This window comes from Ascaphus truei, chromosome 15 (assembly GCF_040206685.1).
Source record: "Ascaphus truei isolate aAscTru1 chromosome 15, aAscTru1.hap1, whole genome shotgun sequence".
NCBI classification, from domain to species: Eukaryota; Metazoa; Chordata; class Amphibia; order Anura; family Ascaphidae; genus Ascaphus; species Ascaphus truei.
In genome coordinates, this window is record NC_134497.1 from 22,673,677 (window position 1) to 22,699,129 (window position 25,453).

General features: G+C 54.4%; 2 protein-coding genes and 1 long non-coding RNA gene across 6 annotated transcripts in view; 1 reads left to right on the forward strand and 2 right to left on the reverse strand.

The window, feature by feature from the left end:
- LOC142466681 (uncharacterized) overlaps positions 1-19,174 on the reverse strand; it is a 262,650-nt gene extending 243,476 nt beyond the window's left edge. The window contains exon 1 of the mRNA XM_075571971.1: positions 19,079-19,174. The gene's annotated coding sequence lies outside the window, so the exon portion shown is untranslated. The remainder of the gene's footprint in view (positions 1-19,078) is intronic.
- LOC142466671 (uncharacterized) lies at positions 9,827-19,157 on the reverse strand. 4 transcript variants are annotated; one of them, XM_075571940.1, is made up of 5 exons: positions 19,079-19,157; positions 17,113-17,264; positions 16,444-16,575; positions 15,381-15,529; positions 9,827-13,638 (listed from the first exon to the last, which is right to left on the reverse strand). In XM_075571940.1, exons 4-5 carry the CDS (start codon positions 15,407-15,409, stop codon positions 9,921-9,923), a joined length of 3,747 nt encoding a protein of 1,248 aa, XP_075428055.1. In that variant the 5' UTR covers positions 15,410-15,529; positions 16,444-16,575; positions 17,113-17,264; positions 19,079-19,157; the 3' UTR covers positions 9,827-9,920. The 4 variants fall into 4 exon arrangements, with proteins under 4 accessions (XP_075428055.1, XP_075428053.1, XP_075428054.1 ...); XM_075571938.1 differs by having other exon boundaries at positions 16,435-16,575; XM_075571939.1 differs by lacking the exon at positions 16,444-16,575.
- The window catches only part of LOC142466689 (uncharacterized), an 8,067-nt gene continuing 1,476 nt past the window's right edge, over positions 18,863-25,453 (forward strand). The window contains exons 1-2 of the long non-coding RNA XR_012788190.1: positions 18,863-18,913; positions 23,272-23,339. This is a non-coding gene — a long non-coding RNA (uncharacterized LOC142466689). The remainder of the gene's footprint in view (positions 18,914-23,271; positions 23,340-25,453) is intronic.

Consider the following 25,453-nt stretch of genomic DNA (forward strand, 5'->3'; position numbering starts at 1 on the left):
CCCCCCCTCATGTCCACTGCCCCCCCTCCTGTCCACTGTCCACCCCCCTCCTGTCCACTGCCCCCCCTCCTGTCCACTGTCCCCCCCCTCCTGTCCACTGTCCACCCCCTCCTGTCCACTGTCCACCCCCCTCCTGTCCAGTCCCCCCCTCCTGTCCACTGTCCACCCCCTCCTGTCCACTGTCCACCCCCCTCCTGTCCACTGTCCCCCCTCCTGTCCACTGTTCACCCCCCCTTCTGTCCACTGCCTCCCCCTCCTGTCCACTGCCCCCTCCTGTCCACTGTCCCCCCTCCTGTCCACTGTTCACCCCCCTCCTGTCCACTGCCTCCCCCCTCCTGTCCACTGCCCCCCTCCTATCCACTGACCCCTCCTCCTGTCCACTGTCCACCCCCTCCTGTCCACTGTCCACCCCCTCCTGTCCACTGTCCCCCCTCCTGTCCACTGTCCACACCCCTCCTGTCCACTGTCCACCCCCCTCCTGTCGATTGTCCACCCCCTCCTGTCCACTGTCCCCCCTCCTGTCCACCCCTCCTGTCCACTGTGTCCTCCCTCCTGTCCACTGTGTCCCCCCTCCTGTCCACTGTCCACCCCCCTCCTGTCCACTGTCCCCCCCTCCTGTCCACTGCCCCCCCTCCTGTCCACTGCCCCCCTCCTGTCCACAGTCCCCCCCTCCTGTCCAATGCCCCCCCTCCTGTCCACTCCCCTCCTATCCACTGTCCCCCCGTCCTGTCCACTGCCCCCTCCTGTCCACTGTCCCCCCCACCTGTCCACTGTCCACCCCCCTCCTGTCCACAGTCCCCCCCTCCTGTCCAATGCCCCCCCTACTGTCCACTGTCCACCCCCCTCCTGTCCACTGTCTCCCCCTCCTGTCCACTGTCCACCCCCTCCTGTCCACTGCCCCCCCTCCTGTCCACTGTCCCCCCCTCCTGTCCACTGTCCCCTCCTCCTGTCCACTGTCCCCCCCTCCTGTCCACTGTCCACCCCCCTCCTGTCCACTGTCCACCCTCCTGTCCACTGTCCACCCCCTCCTGTCCATTGTCCACCCCCCTCCTGTCCATTGTCCACCCCCTCCTGTCCACTGTCCCCCCCTCCTGTCCATTGTCCACCCCCTCCTGTCCACTGTCCCCCCCCTTCTGTCCACTGTCCCCCCCCTCCTGTCCACTGTCCCCCCCCTCCTGTCCACTGTCCCCCCCTTCCTGTCCACTGTCCACCCCCCTCCTGTCCACTGTCCCCCCCTTCCTGTCCACTGTCCACCCCCCTCCTGTCCACTGTTCCCCCCTCCAATCCACTGTCCACTCCCCTCCTGTCCACTGTCCCCCCCCTCCTGTCCACTGTCCACTCCCCTCCTGTCCACTGTCCCCCCCTCCTGTCCACTGTCCCCCCCTCCTGTCCACTGTCCACCCCCTCCTGTCCACTGTCCCCCCCACCTCCTGTCCACTGTCCCCCCCTCCTGTCCACTGTCCACCCCCTCCTGACCACTGTCCCCCCCTCCTGTCCACTGTCCCCCCTCCTGTCCACTGTCCCCCCCTCCTGTCCACTATCCACCCCCCTCCTGTCCACTGTGTCCCCCCCCTCCTGTCCACTGTGTCCCCCCCTCCTGTCCACTGTCCCCCCCTCCTGTCCACTGTCCACCCCCTCCTGTCCACTGTCTCCCCCTCCTGTCCACTGTCCCCCCTCCTGTCCACTGTCCCCCCCTCCTGTCCACGGTCCCCCCTCGTGTCCACGCCCCCCCCTCGTGTCCACTGTCCCCCCTGCCGTTCACTGCCCCCCCCCCTCCTGTCCACTGTCCACCCCTCCTGTCCACCCCCCTCCTGTCCACTGTCCCCCCTCCTGTCCACTGTCCCCCCCTCCTTACCATTGTCCACCCCCCTCCTGTTCACTGTCCCCCCCTCCTGTCCACTGTCCACCCCCCTCCTGTCCACTGTCCCCCCGCCTGTCCACTGTCCCCCCTTCCTGTCCACTGTCCCCCCCTCCTGTCCACCCCCTCCTGTCCACTGTCCCCCCCTCCTGTCCACTGTCCAACCCCTTCCTGTCCACCCCCCTCCTGTCCACTGTCCACCCCCCCTCCTGTCCACTGTCCACCCCCCTCCTGTCCACTGTCCACCCCCCTCCTGTCCATTGTCCACCCCCCTCCTGTCCCCCCCCTCCTGTCCACTGTGTCCCCCCCTCCTGTCCACTGTCCACTCCCCTCCTGTCCACTGTCCACCATCCTCCTGTCCACTGTCCACCCCCCTCCTGTCCACTGTCCATCACCCTCCTGTCCACTGCCCCCCCTCCTGTCCACCCCCCTCCTGTCCACTGCCCCCCCTCCTGTCCCCCCACCTCCTGTCCACTGTCCACACTCCTGTCCACTGTCCACCCTCCTGTCCACTGCCCCCTCCTGTCCACTGTCCCCCCCTGCTGTCCACTGTCCAACCCCTCCTGTCCACAGTCTCCACCTCCTGTCCACTGCCCCCCCCTCCTGTCCACTGTCCACCCCCCTCCTGTCCACTGTCTCCCCCTCCTGTCCACTGTCCCCTCCCTCCTGTCCACTGTCCACCCCCCTCCTGTCCACTGCCCCCCCTCCCATCCACTGTCCCCCCTCCCGTTCACTGCCCCCCCTCCTGTCCACTGTCCCCCCCTCCTGTCCACTGTCCACCCCCCTCCTGTCCACTGTCCACCCCTCCTGTCCACTGTCCCCCCCTCCTGTCCACTGTGTCGTCCCCCCTCCTGTCCACTGTGTCGTCCCCCCTCCTGTCCACTGTGTTGTCCCCTCCTGTCCACTGTCCCCCCCTCCTGTCCACTGTCCCCCCCTCCTGTCCACCCCCTCCTGTCTGCTGTCCCCCCCTCCTGTCCACCCCCCCCTCCTGTCCACTACCCTTCCCCTCCTGTCCACCCCCCTCCTGTCCACTGTCCCCCCCTCCTTTCCACTGTCCCCCCCTCCTGTCCACTGCCCCCCCTCCTGTCCACTGTCCCTCCCCTCCTGTCCACTGTCCCCCCTCCTGTCCACTGTCCCCCCTCCTGTCCACTGTCCCCCCCTCCTGTTCACTGCCCCCCTCCTGTCCACTGTCCCCCCTCCTGTCCACTGTCCCACCCTCGTCCACTGTCCACCCCCCTCCTGTCCACTGTCCACCCCCTCCTGTCCACTGTGCCCCCACCCCCTCCCATCCACTGTCCTCCACCCCCTCCCGTCCACTGTCCCCCACCCCCTCCTGTCCACTGTCCCACCACCCCCTCCTGTCCACTGCCACCCTCCTGTCCACTGCCCCCGTTCACTGTCCCACCCCCTCCTGTCCATTGTCCCCCCCCCACCTGTCCACTGTCCCCCCATCTCCTGTCCACTAACCCCCCTCCTTCTGTCCACTGTCCCCCCCTCCTGTCCACTGTCCCACCCCCCTCCTGTCCACTGTCCCCCCTTCTGTCCACTGTCCCCCCCTCCTGTCCACTGTCCCCCCCTCCTGTCCACTGTCCCTCCCCCTCCTGTCCACTGTCCCCCCCTCCTGTCCACTGTTGTCCCCCCTCCTGTCCACTGCAGTCCCCCCTCCTGTCCACTGTGTCGTCCCCCCTCCTGTCCACTGTGTCATCTCCCCTCCTGTCCACTGTGTCGTCCCCCCTCCTGTCCACTGTGTCATCCCCCCTCCTGTCCACTGTGTCGTGCCCCCTCCTGTCCACTGTGTCGTCCCCCTTCTTGTCCACTGTCGTCCCCCCTCCTGTCCACTGTGTCGTCCCCCCTCCTGTCCACTGTGTCGTCACCCCTCCTGTCCACTGTCCCCCCTCCTGTCCACTGTCCCCCCCTCCTGTCCACTGTCCCCCCTCCTGTCCACTGTCCCCCCTCCTCCTGTCCACTAACCCCCCTCCTCCTGTCCACTGTCCCCCCCTCCTGTCCACTGTCCCACCCCCCTCCTGTCCACCCTTCTATCCACTGCCCCCCCCTCCCGTCCACTGTCCTCCACCCCCTCCCGTCCACTGTCCCCCACCCCCTCCTGTCCACTGTCCCACCACCCCCTCCTGTCCACTGCCACCCTCCTGTCCACTGCCCCCCTGTCCACTGTCCCACCCCCTTCTGTCCACTGTCCCCCCTCCTCCTGTCCAGTGTCCCCCCCTCCTGTCCACTGTCCCCCCTCCTCCTGTCCACTAACCCCCCTCCTTCTGTCCACTGTCCCCCCCTCCTGTCCACTGTCCCACCCCCCTCCTGTCCACCCTTCTATCCACTGCCCCCCCCTCCTGTCCACTGTCCCCCCCTCCTGTCCACTGTCCCCCCCTCCTGTCCACTGTTGTCCCCCCTCCTGTCCACTGTCGTCCCCCCTCCTGTCCACTGTGTCGTCCCCCCTCCTGTCCACTGTATCATCCCCCCTCCTGTCCACTGTGTCGTCCCCCCTCCTGTCCACTGTGTCGTCCCTCTTGTCCACTGTCGTCCCCCCTCCTGTCTACTGTGTCGTCCCCCCTCCTGTCCACTGTGTCGTCCCCTCCTGTCCACTGTCCCCCCTCCTGTCCACTGTCCCCCCCTCCTGTCCACTGTGTCGTCCCCCCTCCTGTCCACTGTGTCGTCCCCCCTCCTGTCCACTGTGTCGTCCCCTCCTGTCCACTGTCCCCCCCTCCTGTCCACTGTCCACCCCCCTCCTGTCCACTGTCCACCCCTCCTGTCCACTGTCCCCCCCTCCTGTCCACTGTGTCGTCCCCCCTCCTGTCCACTGTGTCGTCCCCCCTCCTGTCCACTGTGTTGTCCCCTCCTGTCCACTGTCCCCCCCTCCTGTCCACTGTCCCCCCCTCCTGTCCACCCCCTCCTGTCTGCTGTCCCCCCCTCCTGTCCACCCCCCCCTCCTGTCCACTACCCTTCCCCTCCTGTCCACCCCCCTCCTGTCCACTGTCCCCCCCTCCTTTCCACTGTCCCCCCCTCCTGTCCACTGTCCCCCCTCCTGTCCACTGTCCCTCCCCTCCTGTCCACTGTCCCCCCTCCTGTCCACTGTCCCCCCTCCTGTCCACTGTCCCCCCCTCCTGTTCACTGCCCCCCTCCTGTCCACTGTCCCCCCTCCTGTCCACTGTCCCACCCTCGTCCACTGTCCACCCCCCTCCTGTCCACTGTCCACCCCCTCCTGTCCACTGTGCCCCCACCCCCTCCCATCCACTGTCCTCCACCCCCTCCCGTCCACTGTCCCCCACCCCCTCCTGTCCACTGTCCCACCACCCCCTCCTGTCCACTGCCACCCTCCTGTCCACTGCCCCCGTTCACTGTCCCACCCCCTCCTGTCCATTGTCCCCCCCCCCACCTGTCCACTGTCCCCCCATCTCCTGTCCACTAACCCCCCTCCTTCTGTCCACTGTCCCCCCCTCCTGTCCACTGTCCCACCCCCCTCCTGTCCACTGTCCCCCCTTCTGTCCACTGTCCCCCCCTCCTGTCCACTGTCCCCCCCTCCTGTCCACTGTCCCTCCCCCTCCTGTCCACTGCCCCCCCCTCCTGTCCACTGTTGTCCCCCCTCCTGTCCACTGCAGTCCCCCCTCCTGTCCACTGTGTCGTCCCCCCTCCTGTCCACTGTGTCATCTCCCCTCCTGTCCACTGTGTCGTCCCCCCTTCTGTCCACTGTGTCATCCCCCCTCCTGTCCACTGTGTCGTCCCCCCTCCTGTCCACTGTGTCGTCCCCCTTCTTGTCCACTGTCGTCCCCCCTCCTGTCCACTGTGTCGTCCCCCCTCCTGTCCACTGTGTCGTCACCCCTCCTGTCCACTGTCCCCCCTCCTGTCCACTGTCCCCCCCTCCTGTCCACTGTCCCCCCTCCTGTCCACTGTCCCCCCTCCTCCTGTCCACTAACCCCCCTCCTCCTGTCCACTGTCCCCCCCTCCTGTCCACTGTCCCACCCCCCTCCTGTCCACCCTTCTATCCACTGCCCCCCCCTCCCGTCCACTGTCCTCCACCCCCTCCCGTCCACTGTCCCCCACCCCCTCCTGTCCACTGTCCCACCACCCCCTCCTGTCCACTGCCACCCTCCTGTCCACTGCCCCCCTGTCCACTGTCCCACCCCCTTCTGTCCACTGTCCCCCCTCCTCCTGTCCAGTGTCCCCCCCTCCTGTCCACTGTCCCCCCTCCTCCTGTCCACTAACCCCCCTCCTCCTGTCCACTGTCCCCCCCTCCTGTCCACTGTCCCACCCCCCTCCTGTCCACCCTTCTATCCACTGCCCCCCCCCCTCCTGTCCACTGTCCCCCCTCCTGTCCACTGTCCCCCCCTCCTGTCCACTGTCGTCCCCCCTCCTGTCCACTGTCGTCCCCCCTCCTGTCCACTGTGTCGTCCCCCCTCCTGTCCACTGTATCATCCCCCCTCCTGTCCACTGTGTCGTCCCCCCTCCTGTCCACTGTGTCGTCCCTCTTGTCCACTGTCGTCCCCCCTCCTGTCTACTGTGTCGTCCCCCCTCCTGTCCACTGTGTCGTCCCCTCCTGTCCACTGTCCCCCCTCCTGTCCACTGTCCCCCCCTCCTGTCCACTGTGTCGTCCCCCCTCCTGTCCACTGTGTCGTCCCCCCTCCTGTCCACTGTGTCGTCCCCTCCTGTCCACTGTCCCCCCTCCTGTTCACTGTCCCACCCCCTCCTGTCCATTGTCCCCCCCATCTCCTGTCCACTAACCCCCCTCCTTCTGTCCACTGTCCCCCCCTCCTGTCCACTGTCCCACCCCCCTCCTGTCCACTGTCCCCCCTTCTGTCCACTGTCCCCCCCTCCTGTCCACTGTCCCCCCCCTCCTGTCCACTGTCCCCCCCTCCTGTCCACTGTCCCCCCTCCTGTCCACTGTTGTCCCCCCTCCTGTCCACTGCAGTCCCCCCTCCTGTCCACTGTGTCGTCCCCCCTCCTGTCCACTGTGTCGTCCCCCCTCCTGTCCACTGTGTCATCCCCCCTCCTGTCCACTGTGTCATCCCCCCTCCTGTCCACTGTGTCGTCCCCCCTCCTGTCCACTGTGTCGTCCCCCTTCTTGTCCACTGTCGTCCCCCCTCCTGTCCACTGTGTTGTCCCCCCTCCTGTCTACTGTGTCGTCCCTCCTGTCCACTGTCCCCCCCTCCTGTCCACTGTCCCCCCCTCCTGTCCACTGTGTCGTCCCCCCTCCTGTCCACTGTGTCGTCCCCTCCTGTCCACTGTCCCCCCCTCCTGTCCACTGTCCCCCCTCCTGTTCACTGTCCCCCCCTCCTGTTCACTGTCCCCCCTCCTGTCCACTGTCCCCCCTCCTGTCCACTGTCCCCCCCTCCTGTCCACTGTCCCCCCCCTCCTGTCCACTGTCCCCCCTCCTGTCCACTGTCCCCCCCTCCTGTCCACTGCCCCCCTCCTCCTGTCCACTGTCCCCCCCCTCCTGTCCACTGTCCCCCCACTCCTGTCCACTGTCCACCCCCCTCCTGTCCACTGTCCCCCCTCCTTTCCACTGTCCCCCCTCCTGTCCACTGTCCCCCCCCTCCTGTCCACTGTCCCCCCTCCTGTTCACTGCCCCCTTCCTGTCCACTGTCCCCCCCTCCTGTCCACTGTCCCACCCTCGTCCACTGTCCACCCCCCTCCTGTCCACTGTCCACCCTTGTGTCCACTGTGCCCCCACCCCCTCCCGTCCACTGTCCTCCACCCCCTCCCGTCCACTGTCCCCCACCCCCTCCTGTTCACTGTCCCACCCCCCCCTCCTGTCCACTGCCACCCTTCTGTCCACTGCCCCCCTGTCCACTGTCCCACCCCCTCCTGTCCAGTCCCCCCTCCTCCTGTCCACTGTCCCCCCTCCTCCTGTCCACTAACCTCCCTCCTCCTGTCCACTGTCCCCCCCCTCCTGTCCACTGTCCCACCCCCCTCCTGTCCACTGTCCCACCCCCCTCCTGTCCACTGTCCCCTTCTGTCCACTGTCCCCCCCTCCTGTCCACTGTCCCCCCCTCCTGTCCACTGTCGTCCCCCCTCCTGTCCACTGTCCCCCCCCCCTCCTGTCCACTGTGTCGTCCCCCCTCCTGTCCACTGTGTCATCCCCCCTCCTGTCCACTGTGTCGTCGTCCCTCCTGTCCACTGTGTCGTCCCCCCTCCTGTCCACTGTGTCGTCCCCCCTCCTGTCCTCTGTGTCGTCCCCCCTCCTGTCCACTGTGTCGTCCCCCCTCTTGTCCACTGTCCCCCCCTCCTGTCCACTGTGTCCCCCCCCTCCTGTCCACTGTGTCGTCCCCTCCTGTCCACTGTCCCCCCTCCTGTCCACTGTGTCGTCACCCCTCCTGTCCACTGTGTCGTCCCCCCTCCTGTCCACTGTCCCCCCCTCCTCTCCACTGTCCCTCCTCCTGTTCACTGTCCCCCCCTCCTGTTCACTGTCCCCCCCCTCCTGTCCACTGTCCCCCCCTCCTGTCCATTGTCCCCCCCCTCCTGTCCACTGTCCCCCCCTCCTGTCCACTGTCCCTCCCCTCCTGTCCACTGTCCCCCCTCCTGTTCACTGCCCCCCTCCTGTCCACTGTCCCCCTCCCTCCTGTCCACCCCCTCCTGTCCACTGTGCCCCCACCCCCTCCCATCCACTGTCCCCCACCCCCTCCTGTCCACTGTCCCACCACCCCCTCCTGTCCACTGCCACCCTCCTGTCCACTGCCCCCGTCCACTGTCCCACCCCCTCCTGTCCACTGTCCCCCCCCTCCTGTTCACTGTCCCCCCCTCCTCCTGTCCACTAACCCCCCTCCTCCTGTCCACTGTCCCCTTCTCCTGTCCACTGTCCACCCCCTCCTGTCCACTGTCCCCCCCTCCTGTCCACTGTCCACCCCCCCTCGCTCCTTCCCTCCCCGGCGCTCAGCTCGCTCCTTCCCTCCCCGGTGCTCAGCTCGCTCCTTCCCTCCCTCCCCGGCGCTCAGCTCACCTCCCCCCCGGCGGTGACCAGGCAGACTGCAGCTGCCTCGCGGTGCCGAGTGCCTAAGATGGCGGCGCCCGGAAGGACCCCATTCCTGCCTCGCGGTGCCGAGTGCCTAAGACATGTGTGTGTGTCACTGTGTGTGTGTCACTGTGTGTGTGTCACTGTGTGTGTGTGTGTGGGTCACTGTGTGTGTGTGTGTGTGTGTCACTGTGTGTGTGTGTGTGTGTGTGGGACACTGTGTGTGTGTGGGACACTGTGTGTGTGGTGGACAGTGTGTGTGTGTGTGTGTGTGTGTGTGTGTGTGTGTGTGTGTGTGTGTGTGGGACAGTGTGTGTGTGGGACACACTGTGTGTGTGTGTGTGGGACACAGTGTGTGTGTGTGTGGGACACAGTGTGTGTGTGTGTGTGGGACACTGTGTGTGTGTGTGGGACACAGTGTGTGTGTGTGTGTGTGTGTGTGTGTGTGTGTGTGTGTGTGTGTGTGGGGGGGGGGGACAGTGTGTGTGTGTGTGTGTGTGGGACACACTGTGTGTGTGTCAGACACTGTAGGGTGGGGACCGGAGCTGCGTATGTGGGGGGGGAGGAGGAGCAGAGAGGGGGGAGCGGATAAACATGTCCACTGTCCCCTCACCCCCTCCTGACCACTGTCCCACCCCCCCCCTCCTGTCCACTGTCCCACCACCCCCTCCTGTCCACTGACCCCCCTCCTGTCCACTGCCCCCCCTCCTGTCCACTGCCCCCACCCCCTCCTGTTCACTGTCCCCCCACCCCCTCCTGTCCACTGTCCCACCACCCCCTCCTGTCCACTGTCCCACCACCCCCTCCTGTCCACTGTCCCACCACCCCCTCCTGTCCACTGCCCCCCCTCCTTTCCACTGTGTCCCACCCCCTTCTGTCCACTGTCATCCCCCCTCCTGTCCACTGTTTCCCCCTTCCTGTCCACTGCCCCCCCCCCCTCATAGCAGAAAATGTAACTCACGAGCAACGCCGGGTCTCTCAGCTAGTGTTGCAATAAATAATTGTTTCACTTTATTCAGTTTTGAGGCCAGTGCTTATTTATTTATCCAGTTGGGATTGATTGGCTTAGGAGTGCCCCAGAGCCTGTTTTTTCTATTCTTATCCCTAAACATGCCTGGCTTTAGAGATAGGTCTCTCCCCTGGGTGTGTCCTCTTGTGTCTCCTCAGGTTGGATAACAGACTAAATCCCTTCCCACATTCCCCACATACATGCGGTCTCTCCCCTGTGTGTGTCCTCTTGTGTCTCCTCAGGCTGGATAAATCACTAAAGCCCTTCCTACATTCCCCACATCCATGCGGTCTCTCCCCTGTGTGTGTCCTCTTGTGTTTCCTCAGGCTGGATAAATCACTAAATCCTTTCTCACATTCCCCACATACATGCGGTCTCTCCCCTGTGTGTGTCCTCTTGTGTGTGTTCAGGCTGGATAAATCACTAAATCCCTTCCCACATTTCCCACATACATGCGGTTTCTCCCCTGTGTGTGTCCTCTTGTGTTTGTTCAGGTTGGATAAATCACTAAATCCCTTCCCACATTCCCCACATACATGCGGTCTCTGCCCTGTGTGTGTCCTATTGTGTTTCTTCAGGCTGGATAAGACACTAAATATCTTCCCACATTCCCCACATACATGTGTTTTTTCCCCTGTGTGTGTCCTCTTGTGTGTGTTCAGGTAGGATAATTCACTAAATCCCTTCCCACATTCCCCACATACATGCGGTCTCTCCCCTGTGTGTGTCCTCTTGTGTCTGTTCAGGCTGGCTAACTGACTAAATCCCTTCCCACACTCCCCACATACATAAGGTCTCTCCCCTGTGTGTGTCCTCTTGTGTGTGTTCAGGCTGTATGACACACTAAATCCCTTCCCACATTCCTCACATACATACGGTCTCTCCCCTGTGTGTGTCCTCTCGTGACTGTTCAGACTGGATAAGACAATAAATCCCTTCCCACACTCCCCACATACATACGGTCTCACCCCTGTGTGTGTCCTCTTGTGTATGTTCAGGCCGGATAAGTCACTAAATCCCATCCCACATTCCCCACATACATGCGGTCTCTCCCCTGTGTGTTTCCACTTGTGTGTGTTCAGGCTGGATGACACACTAAATCCCATCCCACATTCCCCACATACATGTGGTCTCTCCCCTGTGTGTGTCCTCTTGTGTATGTTCAGGCTGGATAACTGACTAAATCCCTTCCCACATTCCCCACATACATGCGGTTTCTCCCCTGTGTGTGTCCTCTTGTGTATGTCCAGGTTGGATAACCGACTAAATCCCTTCCCACATTCCCCACATACATGCGGTCTCTCCCCTGTGTGTGTCCTCTTGTGTCTCCTCAGGCTGGATAAATCACTAAAGCCCTTCCTACATTCCCCACATCCATGCGGTCTCTCCCCTGTGTGTGTCCTCTTGTGTTTCCTCAGGCTGGATAAATCACTAAATCCTTTCTCACATTCCCCACATACATGCGGTCTCTCCCCTGTGTGTGTCCTCTTGTGTGTGTTCAGGCTGGATAAATCACTAAATCCCTTCCCACATTTCCCACATACATGCGGTTTCTCCCCTGTGTGTGTCCTCTTGTGTTTGTTCAGGTTGGATAAATCACTAAATCCCTTCCCACATTCCCCACATACATGCGGTCTCTGCCCTGTGTGTGTCCTATTGTGTTTCTTCAGGCTGGATAAGACACTAAATATCTTCCCACATTCCCCACATACATGTGTTTTTTCCCCTGTGTGTGTCCTCTTGTGTGTGTTCAGGTAGGATAATTCACTAAATCCCTTCCCACATTCCCCACATACATGCGGTCTCTCCCCTGTGTGTGTCCTCTTGTGTCTGTTCAGGCTGGCTAACTGACTAAATCCCTTCCCACACTCCCCACATACATAAGGTCTCTCCCCTGTGTGTGTCCTCTTGTGTGTGTTCAGGCTGTATGACACACTAAATCCCTTCCCACATTCCTCACATACATGCGGTCTCTCCCCTGTGTGTGTCCTCTCGTGACTGTTCAGACTGGATAAGACAATAAATCCCTTCCCACACTCCCCACATACATACGGTCTCACCCCTGTGTGTGTCCTCTTGTGTATGTTCAGGCCGGATAAGTCACTAAATCCCATCCCACATTCCCCACATACATGCGGTCTCTCCCCTGTGTGTTTCCACTTGTGTGTGTTCAGGCTGGATGACACACTAAATCCCATCCCACATTCCCCACATACATGTGGTCTCTCCCCTGTGTGTGTCCTCTTGTGTATGTTCAGGCTGGATAACTGACTAAATCCCTTCCCACATTCCCCACATACATGCGGTTTCTCCCCTGTGTGTGTCCTCTTGTGTATGTCCAGGTTGGATAACCGACTAAATCCCTTCCCACATTCCCCACATACATGCGGTCTCTCCCCTGTGTGTGTCCTCTTGTGTCTCCTCAGGCTGGATAAATCACTAAAGCCCTTCCTACATTCCCCACATCCATGCGGTCTCTCCCCTGTGTGTGTCCTCTTGTGTTTCCTCAGGCTGGATAAATCACTAAATCCTTTCTCACATTCCCCACATACATGCGGTCTCTCCCCTGTGTGTGTCCTCTTGTGTGTGTTCAGGCTGGATAAATCACTAAATCCCTTCCCACATTTCCCACATACATGCGGTTTCTCCCCTGTGTGTGTCCTCTTGTGTTTGTTCAGGTTGGATAAATCACTAAATCCCTTCCCACATTCCCCACATACATGCGGTCTCTGCCCTGTGTGTGTCCTATTGTGTTTCTTCAGGCTGGATAAGACACTAAATATCTTCCCACATTCCCCACATACATGTGTTTTTTCCCCTGTGTGTGTCCTCTTGTGTGTGTTCAGGTAGGATAATTCACTAAATCCCTTCCCACATTCCCCACATACATGCGGTCTCTCCCCTGTGTGTGTCCTCTTGTGTCTGTTCAGGCTGGCTAACTGACTAAATCCCTTCCCACACTCCCCACATACATAAGGTCTCTCCCCTGTGTGTGTCCTCTTGTGTGTGTTCAGGCTGTATGACACACTAAATCCCTTCCCACATTCCTCACATACATGCGGTCTCTCCCCTGTGTGTGTCCTCTCGTGACTGTTCAGACTGGATAAGACAATAAATCCCTTCCCACACTCCCCACATACATACGGTCTCACCCCTGTGTGTGTCCTCTTGTGTATGTTCAGGCCGGATAAGTCACTAAATCCCATCCCACATTCCCCACATACATGCGGTCTCTCCCCTGTGTGTTTCCACTTGTGTGTGTTCAGGCTGGATGACACACTAAATCCCATCCCACATTCCCCACATACATGTGGTCTCTCCCCTGTGTGTGTCCTCTTGTGTATGTTCAGGCTGGATAACTGACTAAATCCCTTCCCACATTCCCCACATACATGCGGTTTCTCCCCTGTGTGTGTCCTCTTGTGTATGTCCAGGTTGGATAACCGACTAAATCCCTTCCCACATTCCCCACATACATGTGGTCTCTCCCCGGTCTGTGTTCTCTTCTGTGCGTTCTGGTCTGATAACCAAGTCATACTCTTCCCACTTTCTCCAAGATCTTTTCCTGTGGCAGATTCTAATCTATATATTTTGGAATGAGAAGCAGTTACATTGTTTATTAATTGCCTTGACTGGTTGAAAGATGCATTTTCTGTCATATTTATTGGAATGTTGCAAGATTGTTCTGTCTTCATCTTTTCCATATACTCATTTGGGTGTTTCAACTTCAGATGTTTGAGGAGGTAATCCTGACTGCTAAAAGCAACCTTGCAGTGTTGGCATGGGTGGATTATTGGAGCTTGTCTTTTTGTACTAGACGAGACAAAAAAAAAATACATAATTAGAAAATTAGGTGAAATGAGGCATTAGTTATCAAAAAAAGTTTGTACCAAGCACGCACATTTTAAGTGAAACTTCTTTGTCCTTTGTAACTGTTTTGTAACAGAAAATGTATTTCTGATGGGGATCTTTTTCATTAAAATTCAAACACAATTTCAGTGAGAAAATGCAAAGAAGCTTGACTTAGAACGTGCGTGCTCGGCAACCCCTCCCCCCACACCGTTTTAGCTATTTGTGCGTCTACATTTATACTAACTGTAAATTGTGTGTGTTTGTGTGTATGACTGTGACTGTGTGTAAGTGTGACTGTGTGTATATGCGTGAATGAGTGTATGAGAGACTGTTTTTTATTGTCTGTGACTGTTTGTTTTTGTGTGTAGCATTGGGAGTGGGCCCACCTGTGCACCAGAGAGTTTGGTGTGGAACAGTCACCAGAGCATGTAAGTTGTGGCCAAGTTCTGTGTTCGGTGTGGGCGAGGTATTGGAAGGGGTCCAGACGGCTGATTATGGAACTTGCGGCCGACTACTGCGGTCCTGCACATGCACGCGGTGGTGGGCGGGCCTGCATGCGCGCGTTGTGAGCCGTACCTGCACCGGCATACGCGCCACCAGCCTAGTTATTCACAGTGATAATCAATGGTTTTATGTGTAAAATGTATTTTTAATGTTCTGTTTTGTTTTAAACGTGTACATATTTTGTGTTAATGTTTAAAACCACATTTGTCTAATAGGGATATTGGGCATTAGTCTAATAGGGATATTGGGCATTAGTCTAGATGGGGGGCGGAGGTAGGGGACGGGGGTGATGGCGGTAGTTGCCCTGGGGGGGGGTGGTTAGGCTTTCTGTTGGGGGGGGAGGGGTGGTGATGAGAGGGGTTTATCCCTTAATTACCTTAGCGACTAGAATTGAAATGTTTTACTGGACTCTAACGGGGTTAACAGGGTTAGGTAATGTTTTCTTTTAATAAAGTATTAATCCCTTTGGTATACCTTGGTAACCACAGGCATTAAACAGATTAATGTTATTTTGATCATAGGTTTCTGTAATAATAGATATTACAGAAGCATATGATAGAAACCCAATGCGGTATGTAAAGCATTATGAACGGTGGCGTTAATTCCCATATCGCGAGTGGCCCAAATACCGCACCCAGTAAATTATTACCACAATTTTGATATATACTGCCTTAAAATTGCAGTAATAACACCCGTTAATTTATTATTTCCCCAGGTGCGATATAAACTCCACTTTAATAGAATTTGATGAATCTGAGCCGTAGTGTTTAGTTTATGCCTTCGGGGCAAACCAAGAAATAACCATGCTTTACTAGCCACTATGATGGCAAAGGTGGGTAGGTACTGTAATGTGTATATTATCACCTGTGTGGTCAGCTAGTCATTGAAACCGATGACTAGTTGACCTGTGGACTACTAATGGGTTAATATGTACTGTAATGTATTTTAACAACTATTTTATCATCTATTCCATGTTGATTTAGCTCATCTTGCCAATGTATATAATGGGCAGTATAGTGGCTATTATATACATATGAAAGGCAGGGCTAACGCCAGCCTGGAGTAGGTGATAAAATATTTGCAGTATTTCTGCTGTTCCTCCTGTTCCGATAAATATCGGAACTTGATGTACGGCAGTTTTTACTTGAATATTCCTGATTACCTTGTGCTGGTGCGTTACTTTTCCACAGCTTACCCACCTTGATACCAAGCTCTTTCCCATATTCATCTCCAAACCAGGAGCTCTGTGTATGGGGGGAGGTCTGTGCAGGTTCTGTAGGAGATTATCCTGTGGTACTGGAACGCCACAAGGTTCTGTTCTTCCTCGTTTCTCACCCAATTTACAAACCTAAAATTGGGACAGTTAGTGAGGTCTCAAAGTAATGTCTATTTCAGCGGTGCGCAAACTGGGGGGCGGGGGGGGGGCGCAAGATTATTTAGGGGGGGGGGCGCAGGCAGAGTGCGGTGAAACCTGGGGGCGGGCCGAGCTGTGCATGGGCAGCCAAGCTCCGTGCTGCTGCTCCGTGTTGTGTCTTGCTGCGAGGCAGGGCATTCCTTCCCTGCACACAGACATCCCCTCCTCCTCCTGTGTTACCTGCCCCAGTTTTCAGCAGCATGGGGGACAGGAGCAGGCTTAAAGTAGTACTTCCTCCACCAGGTGAAAGTGTGTGACTTATGATTGTGTGTTGTGTCTGTTGTGATTGAGAGTGTGCGTTGGGATTGAGTGTGTGTGTGTTGTGAGTATGTATGTGTGTGTGTGTTGTGATTGAGTGTGTTGTGTCTGTGTGTGTTGTGAGTATGTGTGTGTTGTGATTGAGTGTGTGTGTGTGTGGTAATTAAGTGTGTGTGTTGTGTCTGTTGGTTGTGATTGATTGTGTGTTGTATGTGTGCGTCTTGTGATTGTGTGTGTGTTGTGTCTGTGTTAGTTGTGATTGAGTGCGCAAACTGGGGGGCATACGCTCCCCACGCTTGGCACTTGGGGAGACAAACAAAATTGACTTTGAAGCACGCTCAGCAGCAGTCAATACACTCACACACACAGCCACACAAACACACACAGCCACACAAACACACACAAAAATAGCCCCGATCCATGCCTCCCCCCCCCCCGCTTATGCTTGCAAAATTATGCAGGACACCCTGTGTTCATGCTTGGAGAGTTGGTGATGTCACCGCTCTCAGCGGCAGCGTGGACGCAGCCTAATTTTGCAAGCACAAGCTGTTGAAATAAGTATTTAGACATTTTGTATTTACATTGTATACCGTTTAATAAAGGTTTTTTTTTCTTCATGTGATCGATTACATCAGGCAGGGGGGGGGCCGAGAAATTTCAAGGATGAAAAGGGGGGCTCGGCATAAAAAGTTTGCTCACCCCTGGTCTATTTGATACAAGAGCTGAAAAAAGATACAAGTTGATAATAATGTGACATGTCTTTTCTTTCTTCTCTACAGTTTTTGAGGAGAACAGAAGTTAATGGAGAGCAATGTATATACGATGGCTCACTTGTATGCACCACAGTTTGATTGGAATGGGAGCCACAGGCCACACCAGTGACTACTTTCTTATTACTTAAAAATAAATAAAAACACTGTTGTAATTAAAAATTCCTCGATAAGATGACACAAGTGACACAAAGGTGAGTTTTCTTCCGGTGCAACTAAACAGAAAGTGGGGTTGATATAACAAGGTGACCACTGCGGTCCATAGGGAGCGGCGTGGTGTGAGCGGAGGGCTGCAGCGGGGGACCCTGGGCTGCAAGAAGGTGCAGCGAGCCCCCACACATGCCCTCTGCTGCTCGCTCTCCCCTCCCCCCCCGGTCTATCGCCCCCCGTCCGTCACACACCTACACCCTACCTTTTGGAGGTAGATAGATAGTGATAGTCCTGCCCTGCACAGAAGCACCAGCAGGATTACTATGACGTAGCTATTACCTCATGGTGCCAGACGCGGTGACAGCAGCTACATCAAAAGGGCAACCAAAGGGTTAAATGGTGATTTCATTCTTTTCAAGTAAGTCACGTACTCCAAGTGATTTCATGTTTTCCTGTCGCTTAGTTGTATTTAAAGCAGCAGTTCAAGCGGCCTTTAAAAAAAAAAAAATATGTTTCCGTTCAATATGCGCATCCCAATCACTGACAAGTGATTAGCTAAGTTGCCGATCAATCCGTTCTCCTGTGATCAATCTGGGAAGATTCGGCTCGAGGGTTCAATAAATCCCTGTGTAATGCAGTCAGTAGAACGCATATTTATATTCATGAGTTCCACTGACATGTGCTCGCTCCCGAGCCTTGGTCCTGTCTCATGGGGCTTCTCCATGTACGGGGACATGAGGGGGTGCTCGGCAGCTCACTGGGGGGGATAGGCACATCACTCGGGGGCGGTGTTCGGCGCATCACTGGCGTGAGTGTGTGTCAGTCAGTGAATGTGTGTGTGTGTCAGTCTCTGTGTGTGTGTGTGTGTGTCAGTGTATGGTGTGTATGTCTCTCTGTCTGGTGTCCTGCCCCCCCTCTTTCCTGACACCCCTCACCCCGGGGGGGCTGCGGACACAGGAGGCTCTGTCTGAGTCTCCTGAGCAGCAGCCCCCCCCTCTCCGGAGGTACACGACCGGAGCAGCCCCCATTCTCTACCCCCGGCGGAGCTGCGGACATGGCTGTGTGTCCTGCTGCAGCCAGGCCCCCGGCGGAGGTGGGGGGGGTGAGGGGGAGGTGTACTGAAGGGCACGCTCAGCGCTCTTCCTCCCCGTCTGGTGGTGCTAAGGGGGACGCAGCGCGCCTAAACCCCACCCCCCACGCTCCCCGTTACCGGAGCAGGAGAGGACAGGGCACAGTAACGTACGTGTGTGCGCACTCAGCGCTCTTCCTTCCTCCTCCCCCCCCCCCCTCTGGCAGTGCAGCGTGGGACGAGGCATGCTCAAATTCCCCACTTCCTCCATTACCGGAGCAGGAGCCGTGAGAGGCATGCGCAGCATATGGGAATAGCGCCAGACAGTTATGCGGCGCAGACAGTTATGCGGCGCGGACGATTGTAGGCATAGAGTTAAGTGTTGGCCTCATCTGCCAGCACTGTCGTCACTTGTGCCTTCCAATGGTGCCGCACGTGCTCGTGCATGCACCTCACATCCGTTTCACTTTTGCGTCTCCACAATGCAGGTTTGTCCCATCAAAATGTAGTACATGCCACTAAAGAAGTTTCACTTCAATAAGCTACTAGATAAAACTTATGATCTAGCCTATGTGCCTCTGTGTCTACACTATCTATAATAGGAGTTATGTCTTTAATCTATATATCGCTAATGGTTTGCAGTTTGCCTTGTTATCTTATGCCCAGATAAATGTATGTAATAATGCTGCTTTTTACTGTAAGCTCATAAAACTGAACCATCTTTTAACTTGCTCCTTTTCAGCTTTCACCCCTTCGTTTTGGCAGAAAAATAATCTAAGAAAGAAAATATCAGCATGGCAGCTCCCAGCTCTTCAGACTAATTTATAGTCATTAAATATCCTTTGGCACCAATACAGTGCGTACATGTTACTTCAATTTACTGTTACTTAAGTGTAACTTATGCACTTTAACTTCTCCACAGTTCAGCAAGTGTGCTGAGCTGTCCCTGTGTGACTCTCTATTTTGTTATTGGTTTTCCAGGTTGCTTGGCGACCTGACGTCATAAAGCGCTGCGATTACGTCAGACATCAACCAGGAAGAAGTACTGAGGCTTCCCGGCTGTAAACACAGGTGATGGGTATGAGGTGATTGTGTAACCCCTATGGGGTATATAAACTTGTTAGTGTCACTATTGCAGTAAGGTGTATGGTCTGAGGAGAGGACGTGTCTGTCCTGAATCGCCACGTGTTTGCATATACCTGCTCTGATGCTTTGAATACAAAGTAAGTTACTTACAGAAAAGGCTCCTGTGTGCTTCCTGCACCACTTTATTTCTTCATCTTCTCTTTCCCGGAAGTGGAGACACTGACTACATCCAGGTCACAGCTCTGTGTCCTACTGCGCATGCTCACACTAAGGGGATCATGGGAGTTGTAGTTTTTAGACTTCAAAACGGATCACGTGTCACATACTGTGCAGATTAGAAACAAGACAGTAACATTTCCCAGGCACTGTGCTAGGGAAAGATAGTTTCTTCTGCATGTAGATGTGTATACTCCTGCTTGTCCTTAATATATCTCACTAAAGCTGCTTCAGTTCCTCCCTTTTGGTCAATGTTGATATGAAGGAGGTAACCTGAATATGACATAACCCAAGGCTGTAATGCAACTAAAGTAAAACACACACACCTCCCCCTACCCCTGACACAGGAACTAGTGGTGCTGCCTTTCTACCTGTCGGCTCACAGGAGCCTAAGGGCTGGGACCCGCTGCGCTCGGCGGCACGGGCGGCGGGTCGGGCGTTCCCCACCAGCAGGGGAATCCCCACCGAGCCAGTCCCGGTCCCCCCTGGCTGCACAGCTCGCTACAGGCTGTGACGCGTCAGCCGCTAGCGGATACAAGAGAATTGTATTCCCTAGCGTCGACGCGTCACATGGTGTGGCTGTGAGCCAATGAGGAGGGGAGGCTTCGGGGAGCGGGGAGGGAAAGCAGTCTGTGTTTGTGTTTGTCTATGTGTGTCTGAGTGCCTGTCTGTGTTTTGTGTGTGCCTGAGTGCCTATCTGTGTTTGTGTATGTGTGTGCCTGCCTCTGTGTGTGTGTGTGTGTGTGAGAGTGCCTGCGTGTGTGTATGAGTGTGTGTGTTGCTTGTCAGCTCCAGCCCGAGCCCGTGGACGGGGGGGGGGGGAGGGGAAGAGTAGCGGGTCCCTCCGGTCAAGCCACGGCCCCCTCCAGTCAAGCCACGCCCCCCTCCCGCTCATGCCTCCCACTCCCACCCACCTCCCGCTCCGGCTCCCTACAGACCGCAGATCGCGGTCTGTGTATGTCAGCGCCCCGCCTGTCTGCAGTGCGGGCGCGCTGACTCTGGGAGCAGGGCCTTAGCCTAAGGCTGCGTCCATAGAGGGGGGGAGCAGTGCTGAACAGCGCTGAGGCTTGCCTGCTGAAGCTGTGCGATTTCATGCACATGCAGGCGAGCCAGCGGGCGCGATGGGGAGGCGGGGCAGTGACGTCGCTGGGCCAATCGCCCGCGACGCACTGAAGTCACGGCGCCGTGACGCTGCTTCGCGCTGATTGGATGTTTTCAGCCGACAGCGCGATGAAAAACAGCTTGGCTGTCGGCTGAAAAATCCAACTCCTCAGCACGCTCGCGTGAGCCCCCTCTAAAGACATCCTCATTGAGGATGCAGGGGCTCAGCGTGGAGCGTTCGCACGGCTCAGCGCTGCTTGTCCTTCTATGGACGCAGCCTAAGCCTCTGCCACGGATAGCCTGGGGTGATACACTTAATAATCTGGTGCAGCGCCTCCACCTGGGAGGGATCTTAACAGAGTGGGAGGAGCCCCTCACAGGACACAATCACAGTGATCACACACTTGCATAAAACAGAAGGTCTTTACTGAAAACGCCCCGCCATGGCGTACCCCACCACCGTGTACCCCACACCGTGTCCACAGTACGAGAGAAGTCCCTTTGGTCACTTATCCCAATAGTGTCCCCAAAGAACCCACCCCTATAGGCGTAATCAGAGCCTGTAATGAACCGGTATGTTGGTGCACTTAGTAACGATACCTGCCGGGCGCTCCAGCACCCGGGTCTGCAGATACTTCGCAAAGGATCCGCCGATCCACGAAATCCTCAGCGTCGTCCCTCAAGGGTGGTCCCACCCGGATAATGTCTCTCTGTGAGGATTCGCCAGTCTGGCGGTTCTGTCCCTTTAACCCCCTTACTCGCTCATCTGGTTCCTGTGGCATTCAATTAAAGCAACCTAACGGGGGTACTTACGCGCGGCACGCAGGTCCCGTCAGTCTCTGCTGTTCCTGGGCCCAGGGTCGCTCCCGACCCTTTGACATTGACGCGTGACGCATGCGTGGTGCGCAGTCTCCCCGGAGGTCTGCGGTCCCTGCCTCTCGCCCCCGCCCTGACCTCAGAGTACACGGCACAACTATAATCCGCGTTCCTCCTCTGTCCCTGCGTGTCCTGCCTCCAGTCTCCGTCCCCGTACTGGCGCGGGTGTCGTGGCATGCACTGATGGCGCACGACCAAGTTGCCAGCGTGATGCGCGGGTTGCACGAGGCTTGCGCGCACTCTCTGATGCGGTTACCTGTTGTTTTACCGTGATCAAATAAAACTGATAATTTAAACAGTAAACAGTAATATGCCATGAAAATGGTAATATATTTAGACAACAGGTTAATTTAATTCAGTCACGTGACCTAATCACATATGTATTTAAAGGAGGAACAATCAACACTCCTTGTGACGTCGACATGGATATGCAAACAAGACGTTTGCTGATGAGAAGGCGGAGGCTTGTTTTGCAGGAGGAACAAATTAGACAGGATGTGAGAGGGAGAGGAGAGGGATAGGAGGAAAAGACAGAGGAGAGACGTGTTGGTAGCCCGTCCACGTGTGTACCGTGAAAGAACAGTTTTAGATGGCCTGAGTGAGGAGGTGTTTATAAGTCGTTATAGATTGAGTTCAGCAGCAATCTTAGGTCTTTACGAAGAACTAAGAGCAGATTTGGATAGTGTAACAAGTAGAGGTCGTGCAGTCCCTGGTCTTGTTAAAATGCTGTGCTCATTAAATTTTTTGGCTTCTGCGTCTTTTCAAACAACTGTGGGCATAGTGGGCGGGGTCTCGCAGTCATCATTCTCGCGGGCCTTTAGCCAGTTTCTATGTGCACTGACTAGACGCGCTAGGAATTATATTCATTTTCCTAGAGACCAGACAGAGTGGCTGGAAGTCAGAAATGGCTTTTATAACATAGCCGGGATGCCATGTGTGAAATCGATTGCACCCATGTTGCCTTGATCCCGCCTAGTCAGAGTGAGCATGCATACCGTAATAGGAAACACTACCATTCCCTGAATGTGCAGGTGGTATGCGATGCCATGATGAAGATAATGAATGTGGTAGCCAGAGTCTGTGGTTCCAGCCATGATTAATCTATCCTTAGAAACTCATCAGTTTTCCATGCATTTGAAAATGGGAATTTTGGGCATGGTTGGCTGGTGGGTGAGTACATATTCCGAAGTGTTAACATACATATGTCATCATGTCTAATTTGGTCACATTTAAAATTGTGTTTTTGAAATTAGCTTTTTATCATAATGGCAAATAATATTTAACATAATGATTGTGCAATTTTCATATTCTATTTACCATAATAGTGTATTGGATAGATAGTTACTAATATGTCCACCTACACCCACACACACAATAACACTACAACACAAGTGCTCATCAATCCAAGTGTTACTTGAGATATATGATTTCACATATTGTAATACAACATCGTTATCGTCACCTAATGCAAATTTGCCATATACTACATATGATTGTGTAAGTGATCATTATTGAAATATTTTTTTATTGTTTGAACATGATATATGTGCATGTTTAAATATCATCTCAGACATGGGACATGAAATATGAAGTCAAAAATATTTAGGCTTCAACAATAATCAAAATTGACAAAGAAACATATGTGACAACATTACTACAATGTTTTGTCTGTACATTAATTTACACGCTCTATTATAGGTGACTCAGGTTACGGGATCCGACCGTGGCTTTTGACACCATTGGCTAATCCGCAATCACCTGCAGAGGACAGATATAATGTTGCACACATATCCACTCGGTCAGTTATCGAGCGTACATTTGGACTGTTGAAAAGTCGGTTCAGGTGTTTAGATAAAACTGGCGGTGCATTAAAGTATAAGCCTGAGAAGGTTTCTGACATAGTCATTTGTTGTTGCATTCTGCACAATATTGCATTGCGTCATAATCTTGAAGGCGACATACGTGAGGGGCTTGAAGAGCATCCCGTATATGCTGCAGGTGACAATGAGCAGACAGCCAGTGGTGTCGAGACACGTCAGAATGTGATCGACACCTATTTTTCAGGTAACCAACAAGGTAGATATGAATATTAAGAAATTCTGTAATGAAAGTGTGGTTTAATTACATGTGTCACCTTCTTATCATCATAGGATAGTTTTTGTTCTCCTCCTCCTCACATTTAACATCTGTGTTCTTTGGCCAAGCACATCCGGATATGGTATGTATAATTTTTTTCTATGTAATTTTTTACAAATATAACCGTTTTGGGTTATATCATGTATGCATGAATGATCAATGTTGTCCAACTACAAATTATATTTAATGCTTGCTGTCCTATATGCTTGTTATCAATATTTCTTAGTGTAGCTGTCAAATATCCTGCACATTATTGATAACAAATGAGACTTGCACAAGAACTGAGTTCATGGTTCAGGGATGCATATATGAACCAATCCGTGGATACAGCAACAACAGATAATATATGACTCCTTTGATTTAGCACACGTGAACATGATTGAAGCTCCATTTGTGTATGTTTTTGAACACCTTTCAATACAAATCTGTGTAGCCTTTGTTAATCTCTGTTGCTGGTGTATGTGAGTGAAAGAACGTGAATATGTTATCAACCTTCACTAGTGTTGTAACTAAATATGTGATGTCATCACACTCATTGTCGTAACTTGAACTAAAACAATTTTCATGCTGATTGTTAGTTGTCAACAACAGTGTAACTAATTGTAATGTTCATCAAAATACAATGCTAGGATTGCATTTGTATCTAATTTTGATATATCTGTTGGTGAATAATATAGTACTGTATGAACGTGTATGTTAACAACCATGAAAATGTGTAGCTACTATATAGATTTTTAAAAAAATATATACATATTGTGTGATCTGTAAGCTCAGCTGGCAAATGTTACATTTTGTAAATTTGAAGGTTAGAAGGTTTGCAATTGTTGATAATACTTATATGAACATTATTGTTTAAAAAAACATATACATGTTCAAAGTTTCATTTGTCATGCATTTTATTAACTGTGAAGAAACATGACGTTAAAAATCTTATCCAGTCACTTTTGTTATACAGTAGTTAATGCTATACAGTATGTCCAACTTATGGGAATCATATACATAATGCAATCATTTGAAATAAATGTATTAAACATAATTAAAATTATTGTTAAACAGTTACATATAATGATATAGTTAGTATGAGTATAAATGTGATTAATGTTATGAATAACGAAATGTAACATCACTAATAGTTAACTGATGAAGTTACATTCACTACAAGCAGAAATAAGCATCACAGATTAAATCAGCATTCGTGTTTGCAACCATAGTAACATTCATTTAAACTGTGAGAGACGTCTCAAATCAGCAAACTCTTTGTGTAACCAGGTACATTCATTGATTGTGAGTCCATGTCAGAGTGATTTTTCTGAAATACAAAGGACATACTTTTCACAATTTGCATCGCAATGTTTGTTATTCGGACTATTTTTTATTATGCTGTTAATCAGTGTACATGTTAACGCATAAGGTACACATATGCTTCCATGATAAGTTGTGTTATGCTGCGGTCACAGTGACTTGCATAGCGCACGCATCTGTGTGCATTGTGCGCGATAACACCTGCCCCCCAGTCACTCATGTCCGACTACATGCGTCGCCGCACATTTAACAGCGCCGCTGTACTGCAAGGTTCAACACACAGCTAAAATTAAAGCAGTGGTCCCAGTAATGTTTGCGTGCATGGCGCAGCCTGCGCTGTGCGTCTAAGCACCACTCCTCAATGGTGCTGGGCACAGTACGCCCCGTCACACTGAAGGTGCAGCCGCGCCGTGATACAGGGTTTTGTACAACTCTATCAACATTTTATCAAAGCCTGCAACGGAGGCGTGGCCACGCCCCCACTGTCGTTTCACACAATGATGGTGAACCAGCCGCATCATGGCCACGCCCCCGGACATGCACGATCACGCCCCCTCCCATCGCAAGATCATTATCCAATGAGGGCGAAACAGGCGCGTGAGGTCATGGACACGCCACCACTAACATCCAAACACGCCCCCTCCCGTCAAACTCGCCCTATCTCCTGTGACCTAAGATCACGGGTAGCGCTGTGCACGCGCAGACCTCCGCGGGTCTCACACTGATGCGTGTTAGCAAATAACAATGTATAAGTACAAGCGTTTAACAATAATGCTGTTCTGAGCTTTTATGAGTGTGTTACGCTGTGCTCACCACGGACAAAGAAGGACCTCGAAACTGAGGTGAGATGGGTAACAAACTGCACCCACAGCTACGGGGACACGCCTGGAAAGT